The sequence below is a fragment of the Panicum virgatum genome, chromosome 4N (assembly GCF_016808335.1).
Source record: "Panicum virgatum strain AP13 chromosome 4N, P.virgatum_v5, whole genome shotgun sequence".
NCBI lineage: Eukaryota > Viridiplantae > Streptophyta > Magnoliopsida > Poales > Poaceae > Panicum > Panicum virgatum.
Window position 1 is genome coordinate 7,054,824 of NC_053148.1, and position 18,027 is coordinate 7,072,850.

Sequence of the window (18,027 nt, forward strand, 5' to 3'; positions counted from 1 at the left end):
TCGTTGGCTATATTTTTGTATCAAACCACGCTTTGTCTAATCTAAGTTGTGGCTATGTTAATCCAGCAATTCATTTTTCATTATACTGATAAGGACAAAACTTAGTCTATACATAGTACAGTTTTGCATCCTATACATTATTTATCCCAGTAGTTTTTTTTTGAAGGAAGATTAGTTTTTTTTATGAGAAGGTTTTGAAGGAAGATTAGTAATCCCAGGGACTCTCGATTGCGGAAGAGAAGAGAGAACCAAGCAGATACTACTTCAAAGCCCAGCCCAGCCCAGCCCAGTCTCGGTAGGTTAGCCCAACTTTTTTTTTGATTCATAGGTTAGCCCAACTAAGCAAGCACATACTTTTTTTTTTTAAAAAAAGCAAGCCCAGCCCACAAGAACCGTGCGGCCTTAATAACCAGTCCGCAACGGCGATTCATCAATCCTCGCCTTCTCTCCGCGCCGCGACGCTACCCCGCCCCATCCGCCAGGCCGTCGCCGCCAGCAGTCTCCCCACCCTCGACCCGCTCCGCCGTCGCGCTTCCGGAGGAGGCAGATAGGAGAAGGTGAGCTTCCGAATTCTCTCCCCCCACCCTTGACCCTCCTCCTGTTCTTTGTTTTTTTACCCACTAAGCCCTAGATCTGGTGGATTCGTGCTCGCCGCGTCGCATGCCGCGGCTGATTTTGTTTTCGAGCTGTAGATCCGATAATTTTCGGCTGGATCCGAGCGATTTGGTCGTTTGATTTTGCCTGGCGCAATCGTCCTCTGCATTTTTCTCGCTGACTTCGCGGAAATCTGATTGGTCACGGTGTCGCCTTGCGGCGGATGGTTTGCAGGTGATCGGCTGCGATGGCCCGCTTGTACGTCGGGAACCTGGATCCTCGGGTGACGGCACGGGAGCTCGAGGACGAGTTCCGCACCTTTGGAGTTCTTCGGAGGTCGGTGCTCTCGCCCCAGATCTTCTCATCTCTGTTTGATTGGTTTAGCGCCTCTTAGAATTCATAAGGGAAGGACAACTATTTGTTTGCTAGACCCTTACATGGTGTAATCTTTTAAAAAATTCACCAGGGATGATCTTAGGTTAGCTTATCTGGACAAACTGAAAGTTGTGGTCTGTTTTCTGAACACCAAAGAACATGATGTTCTGGATCTGTAATGTCCCTAGTACTTTTTGCAATTTTCTGGATCATGAACATTACGTGCGCGTATTTAACCATATATGCTTCTTGATGCTAATGATTTCTGATACATTTTTTTATTTTATTTGTGGATGCAGTGTTTGGGTTGCTCGGAAACCACCTGGCTTTGCATTTATTGATTTTGATGACAAGAGGGATGCTGAGGATGCAATCCGTGATCTTGATGGTATGCCGTGAACATGTTAAACCTTTCTCAGCATGTTCTGTTAGATGTATATGGCCTCCATTTCAGTCTACTGTCATTTGGTGAAGGCTATATGTGTTCTTGTGTTTTTTTGTGAGGAATATGAATTACTGTTAAATTACATCTTGATTTTCTATGGAATTATGATTTTGGTTTTGGATAAATGGTCATAGTTGCCTATTTGTTCAATCAGATGCTGACCATTATAGGTATGGGAAAGTAGGAAACATTACAAATGCGTTTTCTGATCACAGATAAGTGAAATGTATGGCCACCAGTATTTAAAATTTCACAGAGATTAACAACAAAAGATTTGGGCCACTATATTTATCATAGAAACAAACTTTCATAGCTTATGACCCTTCTTTCTAAGTGAATATTGTTTCTATAAATATTTATAGTCAAAGTGTCAAATTGAAGGCCATGTTGATCTCCTAAACTCCTAATGGAGTTGTATGAAGTAATATATGATTGAGTTCAAATTATTTGATTTTTTGTTAGCATACTTTTTAGTTTCAGGGATTACATTCCTGCCAGCCTTATTTTGTAGTTGAGGATTTGTATATTTGTGTGTATATGGTCCTCTACTGATGTTTCAATCCTTGTAAAGCTAATGATACCTCTTGTATTATGGTTTTATTTATAGGCAAGAATGGATGGAGAGTTGAGCTATCACGTAGTGCCAGCAGTGGTCGTGGTGGTCGTGATCGGTATGGTGGGTCTGAGTCTAAGTGCTACGAGTGTGGTGAGACTGGGCACTTTGCTCGTGAGTGTCGTTTGAGGATTGGTTCTGGAGGTCTAGGCAGTGGAAGGCGCCGAAGCAGGAGCCGCAGCCGCAGCCGCAGCCCCAGATACCGACGGAGTCCAAGTTATGGAAGAAGGTAACTGGAATCAATGCTGCATACTGTTAACTTATTTTGCCCCTGCTTCACTGACTCTTTATGTATATCAGTACATATCCATTGCTATAATGAGTATAATCTATATCTTGTTGCCAACCTACTTCAGTTTTTCTTCCATCATTTTGGATCTTCACACATAATGACAGTGTCTAGTTTGTTCTTTTTTTAGTGGAAATGCATGTGGATCATGCTCTCTAGGGGAGCTTTTAAATTTTATTCTGACCTCTTTCACCTTCATCAACAATTCCACATCCTCCGGGCTATGTGGGGTTTGAGTGATGAATGCTAGTAGATTTGTGTATTGAACCAGCAAAAATAAAATCCATACTCTTATTTACATTACTTTACTATACAAATATGTGCTTGCCCCCTGGACGTCTAACGTAAGTTGCATAGTGAAACAATTGATCTGATGAAAACATTATCTATGCAAACAGAAGCTACAGTCCTGCAACACGCTCTCCAAGGCGTCGTAGCGTGTCACCAGCCCCAGCTCGTGGACGCAGCTATAGCAGGTCACCACACCGTGCACGGGAGACGTCTCCTAACGGGTAAGGCAGATTTTAGTTACCTTTTTAATTCTTAGGCACTGAAATATTGATGCAGTTTCACTATTGCCAGATACCGCCGCAGCAGGAGCTAGAGCCAGATATTTGTCTGTGACAGATATTGCTCTTTGGCCCATCATCTATGATCAATAACCTACTTGAAAGATCCATCGCAGACTGCTTGACTTTTGGTTAAGGTTCTCATAACTTTTATCTATCTTATTATGCCTGTGTTTACTTTATAATCAGTAGTAAAACATATTGGTGGGTGTATCTATTGAACTAAGACCAGCTGTCTTTTCTTGTGTGGTATAAAGGCATCGTCCTGCACTGCTTAAACGACTCGGCCGACTACGGCTCAGTAATGTCTTCATGGTTTTGTTCTGCGCTCTTCATTCTTCGCACGCCCTCGCATGCTTCATTCAGACAAATGCTGCATGTTATCTGCCTACAGCTCCTCTTCGTGATCCATTTGCCTCGTTGAAGATGCTGCGCATCGCAAAGCAGTAATGATCTTCCTTCTCATACCATTTGGTAAGGTTTGATTGTGCTGACAAATGCAGCATCTGGTAAGTTTCTCCGTAGGCTGGGTCACCGTAAACCGCTCCTGATTCAGGAACTGCAGTGTTTAGATGGATGACTCACCTGCGCATCACTTGCTTCAGAGAACCAAGGTAAGTGAGTGCCAGAAAGTTAACTGACCAGGCCGAGTGCTACATTGAGTCGACTTCTGGCTTTGCTCCACGTTTGCCACTTGCCACCACACGTTGCCTGCCTTCAACAGAGGAAGACTGTTGCATTCAGCAAAAGAAGTCTTCCTCGCCTTCTGCCTCCGTCACTGCACCCTGATTGACATTCTTCATAGATGCCTTCTACGAGCGCCTTCTGATTGATGTTCTTCATTAGAGCCCGCGGTGAAGCTGAATCCTACGCCCATCATATGCTGTCATTTTGTGGTTATTTTTGCAGATAATATATTATCTTTAGCTTCTAATCCTGTTGGATAGGTTAAATGTTGGGACTAAAGATGGTAGAATATCGGATGCTATTGGATATCTATACAAATGGTAGATACATACATTCTGGTAACCATCAGTTTGACAGTTTGATAACTGTCTGCGCCCTGAATTCGGACCGCGCAGCTCATGGTTGCTATCTGCGCTTCCATGTTTCTTATCCAGTTTATCGTGCTGTTGATGGTGGTTGTATTCCAAATTATTAGTCGTTTTGGATTTTCTAAATACATTGATTTTGCTATGCATCTAGGTATAATATATATTTAGGTGCATAACAAAATCTACACACCTAGAATAAGCCAAAAGGACTAATAATTTGGGATGGAGGGAGTATCAACGTCGTCCAGCAATCCAGCATGTTCGCTTGCTTACAATCTCCGAGGTCTTGAAGGTGGTTGGCTTGCTGAATCAGGCGTCTCGGCAAGACGGCAACGGTCGGCTCAGCAACGGTTTCGCCTTCGCGTCTCTTTGCTTGCGTAGCTGCTCGTATTTTGCGTGAGCTGTTCGAGATGCGACACGCAACTTTACTGCTGGAAAACAAAGCAAAGGAGCAAGTCCAGGTCTAGAGGGGTGGTGGGTTAGGTGATTGCACCGGTGGCGTTCGGCTCCGAGCCAAACATGGATGACAAGGGTGCTTTCTTTTTTCCCTCCCTGTGTGCATCATGCTGTAGCGTTGACAAAAAATATGGTGTTTTTCTGAAGTATACGATCCAATGACACGTATAACCGAATATCTCTGTTTGTACACGGGTATATAACACGTGCAACGTATTCAAGTGCCACGACAAAGAATAAACGACTGAGCTAACAAAACGCGTGAGAGGAGAACAACAAACTAAGCAAGTGAAATAAACATTCCGTTATAAACACAACTTAAAATATGGTAGTCCAGATGTCCGATCAGAATTTTTTTTGGAGGGTCCATTGTAACATTAATAAATAACAGTTGTAACATTAATAAATAACAGTTGTAACATTAATAAATAACAATTGTAAGTTGTAATATCAGAAATCAACACTTGCAACATCAGAAAAACATATATACAAATAATTCTAACGTCCGAATTGAGGGTGCAAATTCCCACCGCAATATTGATACGATGTTTCGTGCAACATCCATTATGAAATATGAAAAAAAATTGCAACATTAGTGTTTGTCTCTTGTAATATGTGTCGAGCGTATGACCGCTGAACAAACATCGGATATCTGATTCGTAGCATTACCCCTTCTACTATATTGTCCGCGTCGACGTCTTATCACGGAAGTGGATGCCTAAGCACAACTTCTACTGTATGGTGTCGTAACCTTCTGTGCGTTGTACTAACCGTAAGAATTTTGATGAGTCATCCCAACTTCGTGGTTTTCTTCAGACTATGCAATCCCTAGGTTGTAAGGAGTTTTAATACAACTATAGTATTAATAATTGTGCTCGTAAAATACCCTAGTCACAAAAGCATGCCGTTTTTTACATCTACACAATCACAAATATATCACTTTGACAATTATAGTTGCTAATACAAAATGGATGCATAATATTAGAAAAATTGAAATGTGTTGGAACTTTTCAAAACAACATTAGCTATAACTATTTTAATGGTCCAACCGAGATACTGTAGTCAACACGACAGTATTTTAAGATTACAATTAAGAAATTACACAACCGAACTGTACTTTTAGCATCTCCATAGCCGTGCATGTAGATTATTGTGCCTCGCATCTGAAATCTTAATCTGACCTTTAGTGATTTTTACAGCAGCTTGGTAACAAGGTCAACAATAATATCTTCATATTTACCTCTAGCAACAACCATGGACTTTCTTCTCCTCTCCAGAGACTCCAACTGCAATCGGTCAAGTCCAACCCAGTGCATGGACACGGTCCACTGTCTTCTCCCCAGCAGTTCTCGCTTTCCAACTTCCATTCCCTGTCGCTTCCCTCCCCTGTCTCCTCTTCCCCTCCCCTCCCCGAACTCCGCGCGGGCGGCTGTTAGTCCCAGCGTCCGAGCGAGCACCCCCTGCGAAGGACCGGTCTCCTCTCCCGGCGAAGGACCGGCGTCCGGCTGCTCCGGCACCGGATGAGCGAGGAAGGCGGTTTCTTGGGCGAGCTGCGGGTCAGTGTAGCGGCGGAGTAGCGGCCTGACTCCATGATGTTCGGTTCGAGGAAGGTGGAGGATGAGATGGCGCTCACGAGGCAGAGGACCGTCAGGTGAGCACAGCGCGAGGACTCGGTGTTTCCGTGTTGGTTTGCCGTTGTCTTTGCGCGTGGGGTTGGAGATTTTTTTGGGGGGTTGGGGTTGGGCCGTTGGGGTTGTTTGTTGGAGCCTCGGAGGTGATCGAAAGCATGGGAAAAGGCGCAATTTTGCTACGAATTTTCGTGCTTTCCGAGGGTGTTTGTCAGGAAGAGCTCTTGGTGGGGTTGCCGTCCCAAAACACAAAATGCAAAATTTGTGTAAATCGTTTGTATGGTGTACTAAATGTAGTTTAAAGATAAATCGCATTATACAAATGGACTGTAAATTGCGAGACGAATCTAATGAGTCTAATCAGGACGTGATTAGGCACTAAATTGCTACAGTAAACATACTCTAATGATGGATTAATTAGGCTCATTAGATTCATCTCGTAGTTTATAGACGAGATCTGTAATTAGTTTTGTGATTAGTCTATATTTAATATTTTAAATGTTGAAGATTCCCTTCCAAAAATGTGAATGCAAAATGCAAAGTGATCTAAACACACCCTAAGTTGGTTGTGTCGTGCTTTGCAGTCCTCGTGGTTTCTTTGAGAAACTTGGAATTGAGTGTTTTGTTTTGGTTCCTCGAATTCGAAGCTAGCATAATTTATTTTTCTAAAAGGAGCCATGCCCTTTTATTTTTCTCGAAATAACTAAAAAATCATGTTGGATGATCCACTAATTTGCTAGCATTTTTTCGAACTAATCTGTTCACTGATTATAACAGTTTATCTTTCGTGTGAGTAGTATTATTTTATTTCTGGCTGTGCTTATGGGTTATGAATGGATGGCTCATCGCTGATAGCCTAAATGATTACTGAACCATCCAGTATGCTATCGTTACTGTTACTAGAAAATACGCCCATACATTGCTACGGTTGAAGATTAATGCATACATTATTGAGTAGTATTATTTTATTTCTGGCTGTGCTTATGGGTTATGAATGGATGGCTCATCGCTGATAGCCTAAATGATTACTGAACCATCCAGTATGCTATCGTTACTGTTACTAGAAAATACGCCCGTACGTTGCTACGGTTGAAGATTAATGCATACATTATTGATTATTGCTTGTTTTAGAAATAGCAGAGATAGAGATCAGGATTTCGATTGACGGGCTAAGAAATTATTGCTTGCTTTAGAAATAAGTAGAAATAGAGATTACTAAAGGGCAATTCTAATTCTATCTCATTCCCAGGTTCCGTGATGAGAGGGCAAAACCAACTATACCCATCCACCAGAAGCAGCAAGGCCTAGCTGCTAGCAGGCTAGGCTTGGGAAGTTCAGGGGAAAACAAGATTTTTGTTTCAGGAGATGACTTATGGTACAACAAAATTATTGATCCGTCAAGTGATTTCATCCTGACATGGACCTATGTTTTCCGTGTATCATGCTTCATTGCTCTATTCATGGACCCTCTGTATTTCTATGTGCCCAAAATCTTTTATGCCCCAACCACTTGTGCTGGGAAGGATAGACGCCTGACCGTCATCGTTACTGTCTTTCGATCAATTGCCGACCTCTTTTATGTCCTACAGATGATAATAAAGTTCAGAACAGCCTATGTTAATCCGAGCTCAAAATTAGGGGTTTTTGGTCGAGGAGATCTTGTCACAGATCCGAAGGAAATCGCAAAGCAGTACCTGAGATCTGACTTTATAGTTGATTTAGTGGCTTCATTGCCTTTTCCACAGGTAACTTGGTTCCTTTACAGAACTGAAAACTGCAATGCCTTTATGATATGCTGTGTATATACTTTGTTCTTGTTTTTTTTTTCTTTGATTGGCTGCCTTTGGGTTACCAAAATAAATTCTTTGTTCTCATTTACTATTGCCCTCTGCCAGGCATGCACACATACTCGCTTCTGATTTTTTTTTCAAACATGAAACGTGGTTTCTCTGTTTTTTAGCCTTAAATATTATGCACTGTAGTTGAGAGTCTGTAGATGGTGAAGCTGTCTGATATCTGATGTTCGAGTTATGGCTGTTACCTGACTAACTGATATACTTATTTTTTCCTTTCTTGCAGATCATCATTTGGTCTGTGATACCAGCTCTCAAATATTCTTTGTCTGAGCATAGCAACGACATACTGCTTCTGGTTGCTCTTGTTCAGTATATTATAAGATTATACCTCATGGTTTCCTTGAATAATAAAATAGTCAAAACTACTGGAGTTTTCGCAAAGACTGCTTGGCAAGGAGCTGCCTACAATCTTCTGTTGTATATGATTGCTAGCCATGTATGATACTTAGATCAGTAATACTTGCAGTGCTTGGTCACTTCATATCTTGAAATTTTTCATATTAATTTTAGAGTGCTACCATTTTGTTCTATGGTGGAACTTCTCATGACGTACTTTTCTTCTTTCAGGTTGTAGGAGCACTATGGTACCTGCTAGCCTTTGATCGCCAGATCACATGTTGGAAAAAGTATTGCAATAATGAGACTGATTGCGAGACTAGGTATATGGACTGTGGCGTACAACAAGATCTGAATTGGAATGGAACCTCAGTCTTTTCTATCTGTGATGCTAATAATACTGACAATCCCAATTATGACTATGGTATGTTCGAGTCATTGTTATACAACAGAACTCCTAATCAGAGCTTCCTGAAGAAGTATTTCTATTGCCTTTGGTGGGGCTTACAGAATCTAAGGTATGCCTTTATCTGAACAAATGTTCTCTGAAAAAAGTCATGACTGTTTATTTACTACTCGAGGAAGTTCAAATAGTAATCTGTTAATTGCTTGGGTTTATCGCTGGGTTATGCATGGGAAAGAAACCCAAAGATATTATAAGAACAGTGAAACTGACAATTTAGTATGATGATCATAGTGCATTTCTAATATTACTCTGTGGCACTCCATTCTTTCCCTCTCTATGTTTGGACAGTTGTTATGGCCAGTCATTGTTGGTGAGTACCTATCTTGGTGAGACGCTGTATGCTATAGTCGTGGCGGTGGTTGGTCTTGTCTTGTTTGCACATTTGATTGGAAATGTCCAGGTACTTTTATCTAGCTTATTGCTGATTACACGTGCAAACTAAGGAATATAAACCTGAGATTTTTGTGTTGATATGCTCACAGTTTCCCATGCACTGTATGTTTATTTGTAGAAGTGTGTGTGATAGTGTCATAGTGGTTTGAAATCTTCAAATCTTTTGTCTTGTCTCGAAGTTGGTAAACTGAAATCTTAACAAGTTAATTATACTGAATAAGCTCCCCAATCCCAATCCCATCATGTCCAAGTATTAGTTAGATTTTGTTTTTGAGGGGTAATGCCAGCAGTTCTTTTACAAGGAAAATTCTGCTTATTAAATCTCGTTATCTGCTAGACCTACCTGCAATCAATCACTGCAAGGGTTGAGGAGTGGAGATTAAAGCAGAGAGATACTGAAGAGTGGATGAGACATCGACAACTGCCCCACGAATTACGGGAGAGGGTGAGAAGATTTATTCATTACAAATGGCTTGCAACTCGAGGTGTGGATGAAGAATCTATATTGAAGGCTCTGCCTGCAGATCTTTGCCGTGACATCAAGCGCCACCTTTGCTTGTATCTTGTTCGTCGGGTAAATTAGCTTACTACTGTCTCAGTTTTGGCTAGCAAACATAGATGATAGTGTTAGCTGGCATATATCTCTTAGGAGTTTCATGGAGAATTCATAACCTAGCGGATTTCTTATGTCCGAGTATATTATTAACCTTTTATATTGCAATCCTGCAGGTCCCACTTTTTTCCCAGATGGACGATCAGCTTCTAGACGCCATATGTGAGCGTCTTGTATCCTCCTTGAGCACAGAGGGAACATATATTGTCCGTGAAGGAGACCTAGTGACTGAGATGCTATTTATCATTCGTGGTAAGCTGGAAAGCTCCACCACAGATGGTGGCAGGACGGGTTTCTTCAATTCAATCACTCTCAAACCTGGTGATTTCTGCGGCGAAGAGCTCCTTGGATGGGCTCTCGTCCCCAAGCCTACTGTCAACCTGCCATCATCCACTCGAACAGTTAAGGCGATTCTTGAAGTGGAAGCGTTTGCTCTTCGAGCAGAGGACCTCAGGTTTGTCGCCAGCCAATTCAGGCGCCTCCACAGCAGGAAGCTGCAGCACACATTCAGGTACTACTCTCACCACTGGAGGACCTGGGCTGCGTGCTTTATCCAGCATGCTTGGCGCCGCCACAAGAGGCGGAAGATGGCCAAGGACCTGAGGATGAGGGAGTCGTTCTCCTCCATGACATTTAATGAAGACGATGCCTCCCAGGAACAGAATCTCAAACTCATGAGAGGAGTCAGCATCATCAAGGAACTCCCTAAGTTCAGGAAGCCTTCTGAGCCGGACTTCTCAGCAGAGCATGACGAGTGAGGGATAGCTGCGTAGCTGATACACATACATTATTTGGTAAGGGCAAGATGGCTGTTTCTGCTGTGAACAGATCCTACCTCGTTGGTCTTCCTGCAAACACGCACTGGTTTCAGGCTGACAAGTTACTATTGTGGATAAAACTTTCTAACATCTGGGCACCAACTAATATAGGCGAAACAGCTAAGAAGCTGGGTAGTCAGGGTTTCGGTGTTTGAAAGAAATGAGAAGAGAAGACTGTTATGTTGTGAAGTAACTTATCCGTAGCGCATTTTCATTGGATATGCATTCAACCGATTGTTCATACTGTACGTACAGATATAGTTGTGCTTGTGCAATAGGGACCTCACCTTCGAGTGGAAGATTGCTGTGTTGGCTGGCCGAGCAGGATTTGCGTCCCTTGGCCAGGGCTTCAACTATTCTTTTTTTTTAAGTGTGTAAATTGCAGCGTTAATTGTTTGTTTTAGACCTGTAACACCATACCCGGCTTGGTTATTCGTTGTAAAATTTGTGGTCAGATTAACAAGAATGAAACAATGTGCAGATTCTTTTTATTTATGTATTTTACTTCCTGATTTTGTTCCAGTTGAGTGGGGAAGTCAACAAGGTGATAAAAGTACGCAACACTAACGTTGTGAAAACGGAAAACCAGAGCAACGAATAGGCATGAATCCTCGGCAACCCGAAGTAGCATCGGGCAGTAAACGAGGGGAGGCGGGGTGTTATTTTTTTAGTATCATCCAACTATTAACAGCGTCCAATTTTGGCCATCAAACTTGAAAACCAGATATCTTTGATTACCACTGCCAGACTATGAAAACCAGAACGATAGAAAAATGAACTTCTTCCTTTTCCCCATTGCCTGAACAATAGAAAACATAGTTCAAGCTAGACGAACTCACGTCAGGAGTATTCAACCGGGCAGACAGAAGGATCAGCGATTCAGCGACAAAGCCACAAAGGAAGTAAACAGGACTGTTTCTTGACGAAGTGCTCAAGAAATCTATCCTGCTTCGCGAACAGTTCCTGGCGCCACGATCTCTCAATCAGCTTCTGGATCAACTCAGGGTGAGCTGATTATTTTTGTGTAATAGAATCTTAAGCATAAATTGAACTGAAAGTTGGGTACAGTCAACGCATTGTGCCACTAGAACTAAACTACTGCTACTACAAATTCAAAGAATAGATGCCGTATATTTCCATCATAGGACAAATGTAGCAGATTGCACAATTCCAGTTCCTCCTAATAATTGTCTTTGGTTAGCACTTAGCAGCACACCTTGTTCAATGAAGCACAAAAGGCTAGCTTACAACAGAATCCTATATTACTATCAACTAAGATCAACAAAGAAGCAAGTTCATCCAGCAAATAGAACTATGTATCAGCTGCCATTGGATCAAGAAAAGAAGCAAGTTCTCTAACAAAAGGGTGCAGTATGGTTGCTTTCCTTCCACCCCCTACTTGTTGACCCCGTTGCCAGCATCCATTCAACCATCTTCCTGAAGCAGATTTGACCAGCGGCCATCCCTCTCATACTCGCCTATCTGCTTCTTGATGATTGATGGTTGACTTGGTGTGCTCGGTGCTGCCAAGGCGTTCAAGCCATGTGTGCAGCCTCTGCAGCGACATCGACCTGGTGCGAGACAATGCAGCCCTGAGCTTGTCTCGCTCCTGGTAAACGAAGATGCTAAGGCTTATGAGAAGGGCAAGACCAGAGGTCATGCCAGTAATGAGGAACAGCCCACCAAAGTTGCTGAAGCTGAGCCTGAACGAGTTGATGCCGCCGCTCTTGCTCTCACAGGCTCCTGGGTCACCGAACCATTTCCTCTCTATCCACGCCATCTCCTGCTGCACTGCGGGTGTCATGATGGCCTGTGATACATCGTGCGCCATGGGTGACCCTATTGGAAAAGCCTAAAACAATGTATCGCAAATCAAATCCAATCCAGCTTTTTCACAGTACATGAAATATCACATTGATTTGTGGAAAGGGCTTACAAATCCAAAGCCTCCCAACTTGTAGGTTGGGCCAACCATGGTGTAACCTTCACAGTACTTTGACAGGAATATCTTCAGGTAGGGGACTTCGTCAACTATTGCAGAGACCCCTCCGTTGCCTGATCCCCTTTGGAGGGCCTCAGCATACTCCTCTACTTCGACATAACCCAGCAAGTCCTTCTTGTGGAAGCCCATTTCCTCCAGCCAATACTTGACAATAGAACCATTTTGGTACCCCACACGGTCACCATTTCTTAGAAGATCTTGCACGCTAGTCACAGTTGGCTGGAGTCGCTGGACTGTCAGCATTGATGTCAAACTCGCTGTATAGCTTGAGGTCAAGATAAGCACGACGAATACCCATACGATCACCACAAATCTTGATAGGTTGCTCTCCAGCTTCTCCTCTAAAATCAACAAGTTATAATAGGTAATGATTTAATCAATCCTCTTTAGCAGCGAACATGGAGGAAATACTTACTGTGGGAGAAGACAAGAGTCGAGAAGGCAAAGTAGAAAATGATGCCAAATTGTTGCCAAGGTGTGCCATGGAATTCAGGGTTTATTCGGTGCTCAATTGCCCACACAACAAAACCTGTTAAGAAGAAGAAGGCAAGGCTGGTGATCCAGAGGGTACTAGTCAGTGGCTGTAGAAAGATCCACATGCTCCCGCTCGAATCTTTCTTCAGTACAACGATCATCGACAGCCCTGTGTCGGTGAAGGGCATTGTGAAGGCCACCTTATTCATCCTGCTCATCGAAATCGTCGTGTCACCAACCATGACATCAGCTTTCTGCAACAGTCACTGCCAGTTATTGTTCACAGAAATCACTTCAAATTTTCTAATGGCCATATTAAGAATATTTATCATGTCTGCACTAACCTTTTCAAACACCAGACTGAGAAGTTCTTCATAACTGCTGTAAATAGTAGATGGCACATATTGGTAGGCCACCGGATAGGGTAGGTTCTTCACCAGCGCATCGAAAACATCGATGCAGTAACCTGTGACGAAAGAAGTGTTGGTTCTCAGGCTGTAGGAAACCTCCACAAGCTGATTGAACCCAAGCCTTGAAGGTACTGCAATACGAAGCGGCCTTCCTGTTGAAGACATGCTCCACCCACTTGGAGCAATTGCTAGATCACCTGGCCAGAGGATTTGTTTGATCCCTTTCTCATTGGTGGCCTTTAAATTCTTGAAGATCCCAGATTCAGGTGTCCAGAACCCAACTGTCCTTGCACTTTTACCGATGATGTTAACAACCTCATATGTTGATAGCTGCAATTGGCCATTTACAAGCCTGAACCTCCCAGCCAACCCATCAAATGTTGTGTTGAGCACTGCACCTAGAAGTGTTCTTCCAGTTCCAGGTGTTGAGCTGGACACACTGTATTTATTGATTGCTGCAGCAAGAGACCATGCTGTATCATACGCCCAGAGCAGAGGCACACTTGGGTTAGGCACATCTCGAATGCCCGAATTCTCCAGCAGGAACCTCTCCTTGAACCTTACAGTGAAGTTCATCACACGGTCAGTTGCCGGGACATAAGGTCGGAAGGTGACAACCCCTTGCATGTCATGAAACCTGTCAGGACCAAGGCTGTCCACTGCACTGCCAATACCGGCGGTGGCTATCCAGACATAACCATCAGACATCATATTGGCAACACTGGCCCGGTGGAAGACACGAGCAGCAAGGTCTGGGAGCATGTGCACAATAAATACCCGTGTGGAATTCTCCTTGAGGTGGTATAATAATGTGTCCAGGTAGCTCTCAGTTGCATCAATGGGCAAAGCTAAACTATCTGTAACCCGAGTGTTGTAACCCTGAAGGATGTATACAAGCTCTGGGGTAATGCCAGCTCCATATGTTGAGTCTTCATAGATTAAGCTGGCTGTCCGCCATTTGAACATATCAAGGATGGCAGCAATCAACTTGGCCTGAGAGGAGGCAATGGGTGCAGTATGCAGAAAGAATGGTGTTAATGATGGTGCTAATGCTGCAGAAACTGGAGCGAGTGAGAGGATTGGAGTGAGTGTGCGATTCCCAAGGTAAGCAATGTATTCAGCTTCTGCTGAAGTCAGAGGCCCAATAATTGCTTGCACCTTATCGTTTCTGATTAGATCATCGGCTGCAAGCACATCAGCACACAGCACAGTATACATTAGTGACATTCAATGTTGACCAAAATCAGATATGCATCAAACTTGCTGTTTCCCTGAACTATGGTTTGCTGACAATTACAGCATGTTAGCAGAGCTGATATACTGAAGCCTAAAGAACTTGGTCAATTCTAATTAGTAGTTTCTTACATATTATCAGTTAGAAGGGCGGGCCTGGTGCAGCGGTAGAGCCTACCGTCTGTAACCGGAAGGTCCCGGGTTCGAGCCCCAGCCTCTGCACATTTGTGTGGGTAAGGCTTGGGCTTAAAAACAACCCTTCCCCAGACCCCGCACAGTGCGGGAAGCCTACGGCACTGGGTACGCCCTTACATATTATCAGTTAGATGTGCCTACGGTCTATTATACTCTATCCAAGCACGTAGAATTCAATATCCAAAGTCCACTTCTACCAGGGATGGCAAAACAGCCTGCTTCTAGGCAGGGCAAACGGCTAATGGAGCTGTATATAAACAGTGGCAGAGCTTGCCAAGGACTTGAGTGGGGCCAACAAGAGCGGATTAGCATACATAGAGCAATTGCTTTAAGTAGCGAAATTAGCTATTGCCTTCACAAACAGAGGAGGGGGGGGGGTGCTATGCCACCTTAACCACAAAGAAGCTCTGCCACAACAGCGATTCCAGTGATACCAAAGAAAAAGATGAACGGTGTATTAAACTCTACAATAGAACACTTGGAGCAGAGATAAGATATCTAGCATAGGGTGCAGAGTTGATGCCTTGGCTTGGTGGTATCAATCAATATGTTGTGCCATAGACAACTAAACAAAATATAGCTCATTGAAGAAACTCCAAATGTAAGTATGTGGAATTGGATGATTCTAGGATGGCTTAACAAGCTAAACTGAAACACAAACTTTGAAGATTAGTGGGCTGCCTGGGATACTCAACAAAGTATAAGAAAACCAAGCCCAAGTTATATCAGACTTAATCGTCCTAGTGCTCTGATAGTGGAAGGGCTTTTTATTCAAGCCAAAAAATGATGGATGCTTGATTTAAGACCACTACTCAAGGATGAAATGGACGGGGTGGGTGCAAACTGGAGCTAAATATGTTATGAGATTATAGTGTACTGACAGCAGTCTGGGGCTTGTGCCTCTGCACATACTTCCTTGCTTACCTTCCATACTTGGTTCTCCTTTCAATCCTTTTCTGTTCTCTACTTCCCTTTTGCAATGGTTCTTTACCACTTCTCCAATGAAATGTATCAAAGCTCAGTAGCTCACTGCCCCTCTATTAACTCTTTTTGTAACTAAGAACCACACCAATTTGATAACTGGCACTCCAACTGCTGCTGTTAGTTTCTCAAACCTTAGACATGACATGAGTACATGACATTGCCATCTTTTCTTTGATTTTCCTATTTCCCTATCACGTGAAATCATGCCCCTGCTCCTTCACTTGGTAGATCACGTTGTATGTGAATCGATCCAATTGCTCGAAAGAAGCACGTACCTTTTCCTTCGGGGTTCCACTCACGAGTCACCAATTCAGGGAAAGGGGGACGAGCCCCCGGCAGAGCTCAACCAGGAGGCAGATGCATCCTGGTTTAGGAGGAGTGGGCATTAGCCTCGATACAGGACTATTGGGGGCGGCGACGGCGCCATTGAGATCGGCCCGAAGGAACTACGGGACTATTGGGCGTGCACGGCATGCATCCCGTCAGATGGGCGCTGAGAGCAGCAGCTGAGCGCAGCAGCCGATAGGCTCCGGTGCTACCCCAGAAGGGCGCTCAAAGGGCGGAGGCAGGGGTCGCGGCCTCGCGGGCTCGGTGGTGGCGGCGGCGGTGAGCCCCAGACTCACAGAGCCGCCTCGGTGCCGCGGCGGCAGGGCCAAGCTCCGACCGAGTCTGGAAGGTTATTTTGTGCAAAAAGAACAAACAAACAGATAAAGTTTTTTTGCGGGTATAAAAGCAAACAAAGTTGGACCATTACTACTACACAACAAATATTAGAGTTTCACACGCGAAAATGATATAAAAGCCAGCATAAATAGGGTACCTAGTTTTTTTCCGAAAAATTTGGATTTTTTTTACTTTAGAACAAAATAAATGCAAATATTTTTTTAGTTGTATCTTTCTAATAATTATTTTGTTCTAATGGTCCAGACACGGGTGCAATCTTTTTTTTCTTTATTATATTTTGTGGTGTAGTTTTGGATAATAATTTAGAAGGAAAATAAATGTTTTTTATAGAACATATCTTTTGGAGATTTACTAAGACTAGCTAAATATCTATATACTTATTTTGATATAAATACTTCTTTAAAAAATGTGATGTACAATTTTTCTAGGTGTTCTCATTACTGGGCATAATAAATAAATTATCCTAGACTAGGAGAAGATTCAGGTAAGTGGTTCAATATCTATACCACCAGAAGTATAAAATGCTTTCTTTTCATTATTCTCCAACCACTCATTGTATAGCCCAGTAATGCATGCTCTAATATTATCTTAGGCATATAGCTATCTCCATTATGCTCCCAACAATCTTTGTCCTCTATACCTCGACAATCGAAGATATGTATCGCTGATAGTGCACGTTATTACCTTTTGTTGAACACTATTTTAAAGTTGCTTTGTTCTAGATCTAGCATCATCACTCCATAGTGGTTGTATCATCGGTTGGTTCTCCACTTCTAAAATTCTTTAGCTCTTGGCCATCAACAAATGATCGACATGCTACATAGTTGTTTCATGTAAGTTGTTGCTATTAAGTTGTGCTCATGCATTACTGGTCTAGCAATGTTGTCGTGCCTCTAATATTTTTTCATAATACACTTTGCCCAACTTGGCAAATGTTAAAGTAGATAGACGTGAAGATGTGCAATCGAGGAGCTCTTGGGCTATTGAGGTTGTTTAGAAACCATGTACTACTAAACTAAAATTTTTGATTAAGTTCAAAAAATGTGCAAGTTAACATAAAGCTTAAGTAAAATTCAAATGTTTTGGAATCACGTTAAAAACTGTCATCAACATTGAGAAAAAAGTTTCTTACGTGCCACTTGTTGAACCATCAGGTACTCCCTTCATATTGTAAATGAAGTCATTTTGAGTTCGTTTTAATTCAAACATTTTAAACTTTGACTGTAAATAATTTTTTTGGGTTCAGTTTGAAAATATGAAAGCGATGTAAGTAGATTCATCTGAAATGTAGTTTCGTAAAAGTATATATTGACCATATTTTATAATTTTTTTGTAAAAACATAATGATCAAAGTTGTTTTTAGAGACTGTGTCGATATGCGAAACGACTTCCTTTACAATATGGATGGAGTACCACTATCAGTAAATGTAGTGGGTTATACATGTCATAGACACATCGATGACAATGTGGGGTTATGAGTTTTCTCGATGGTATATACGGAAATTCCCCAAATTTAGAATATAGAAAAAATGAAGAAAT

At 42.6% G+C, this 18,027-nt stretch overlaps 3 protein-coding genes across 8 annotated transcripts; 2 read left to right on the plus strand and 1 right to left on the minus strand.

Moving 5' to 3' along the window:
• The first annotated feature begins 402 nt into the window (after nt 1-402).
• Nucleotides 403-4,001, plus strand: LOC120671624 (serine/arginine-rich splicing factor RSZ21A-like). 3 transcript variants are annotated; one of them, XR_005673726.1, is made up of 8 exons: nt 403-557; nt 829-930; nt 1,269-1,357; nt 2,022-2,256; nt 2,715-2,828; nt 2,899-3,022; nt 3,143-3,331; nt 3,400-4,001. XR_005673726.1 is itself a non-coding variant. In XM_039952013.1 (6 exons), exons 2-6 carry the CDS (start codon nt 842-844, stop codon nt 2,918-2,920), a joined length of 549 nt encoding a protein of 182 aa, XP_039807947.1. In that variant the 5' UTR covers nt 403-557; nt 829-841; the 3' UTR covers nt 2,921-3,215. The 3 variants fall into 3 exon arrangements, 1 of the variants encoding a protein (XP_039807947.1); XR_005673725.1 differs by having other exon boundaries at nt 3,143-4,001; XM_039952013.1 differs by lacking the exon at nt 3,400-4,001 and having other exon boundaries at nt 2,899-3,215.
• Nucleotides 4,002-5,657: 1,656 nt separating this feature from the next.
• LOC120671623 (cyclic nucleotide-gated ion channel 17-like) lies at nt 5,658-11,005 on the plus strand. The gene is made up of 7 exons (XM_039952012.1): nt 5,658-6,047; nt 7,274-7,769; nt 8,104-8,316; nt 8,448-8,734; nt 8,971-9,082; nt 9,413-9,649; nt 9,805-11,005. The coding sequence occupies exons 1-7, from the start codon at nt 5,986-5,988 to the stop codon at nt 10,444-10,446; spliced, it is 2,049 nt and encodes a 682-aa protein (XP_039807946.1). The 5' UTR covers nt 5,658-5,985; the 3' UTR covers nt 10,447-11,005.
• A 612-nt stretch (nt 11,006-11,617) lies between these two features.
• On the minus strand, nt 11,618-16,503 carry LOC120669751 (glutamate receptor 2.8-like). 4 transcript variants are annotated; one of them, XM_039949599.1, is made up of 5 exons: nt 16,080-16,503; nt 13,327-14,576; nt 12,924-13,236; nt 12,443-12,849; nt 11,618-12,358 (listed from the first exon to the last, which is right to left on the minus strand). In XM_039949599.1, exons 2-5 carry the CDS (start codon nt 14,356-14,358, stop codon nt 11,975-11,977), a joined length of 2,136 nt encoding a protein of 711 aa, XP_039805533.1. In that variant the 5' UTR covers nt 14,359-14,576; nt 16,080-16,503; the 3' UTR covers nt 11,618-11,974. The 4 variants fall into 4 exon arrangements, with proteins under 4 accessions (XP_039805533.1, XP_039805532.1, XP_039805531.1 ...); XM_039949598.1 differs by having other exon boundaries at nt 11,618-12,077; nt 12,190-12,358; nt 13,327-16,488; XM_039949597.1 differs by having other exon boundaries at nt 15,745-16,487.
• Between the last annotated feature and the right edge of the window lie 1,524 nt (nt 16,504-18,027).

What these genes read in the sequence shown, in the direction of transcription:
- LOC120671624 (XM_039952013.1), top strand. Translation starts at nt 842, where the DNA reads ATGGCCCGCTTGTACGTCGGGAACCTGGATCCTCGGGTGACGGCACGG. An exon ending in TGCAATCCGTGATCTTGATG is followed by an intron (nt 1,358 to 2,021) that starts GTATGCCGTGAA and finishes TTTTATTTATAG; the next exon opens with GCAAGAATGGATGGAGAGTT. An exon ending in CGGGAGACGTCTCCTAACGG is followed by an intron (nt 2,829 to 2,898) that starts GTAAGGCAGATT and finishes CACTATTGCCAG; the next exon opens with ATACCGCCGCAGCAGGAGCT.
- LOC120671623 (XM_039952012.1), top strand. Translation starts at nt 5,986, where the DNA reads ATGATGTTCGGTTCGAGGAAGGTGGAGGATGAGATGGCGCTCACGAGG. An exon ending in TGGGGCTTACAGAATCTAAG is followed by an intron (nt 8,735 to 8,970) that starts GTATGCCTTTAT and finishes ATGTTTGGACAG; the next exon opens with TTGTTATGGCCAGTCATTGT. An exon ending in GCTTGTATCTTGTTCGTCGG is followed by an intron (nt 9,650 to 9,804) that starts GTAAATTAGCTT and finishes GCAATCCTGCAG; the next exon opens with GTCCCACTTTTTTCCCAGAT.
- LOC120669751 (XM_039949596.1), bottom strand. Translation starts at nt 14,619, where the DNA reads ATGTCACTAATGTATACTGTGCTGTGTGCTGATGTGCTTGCAGCCGAT. An exon ending in GACTCTTGTCTTCTCCCACA is followed by an intron (nt 12,850 to 12,923) that starts GTAAGTATTTCC and finishes TGTTGATTTTAG; the next exon opens with AGGAGAAGCTGGAGAGCAAC. An exon ending in AGTTGGGAGGCTTTGGATTT is followed by an intron (nt 12,359 to 12,442) that starts GTAAGCCCTTTC and finishes ACATTGTTTTAG; the next exon opens with GCTTTTCCAATAGGGTCACC.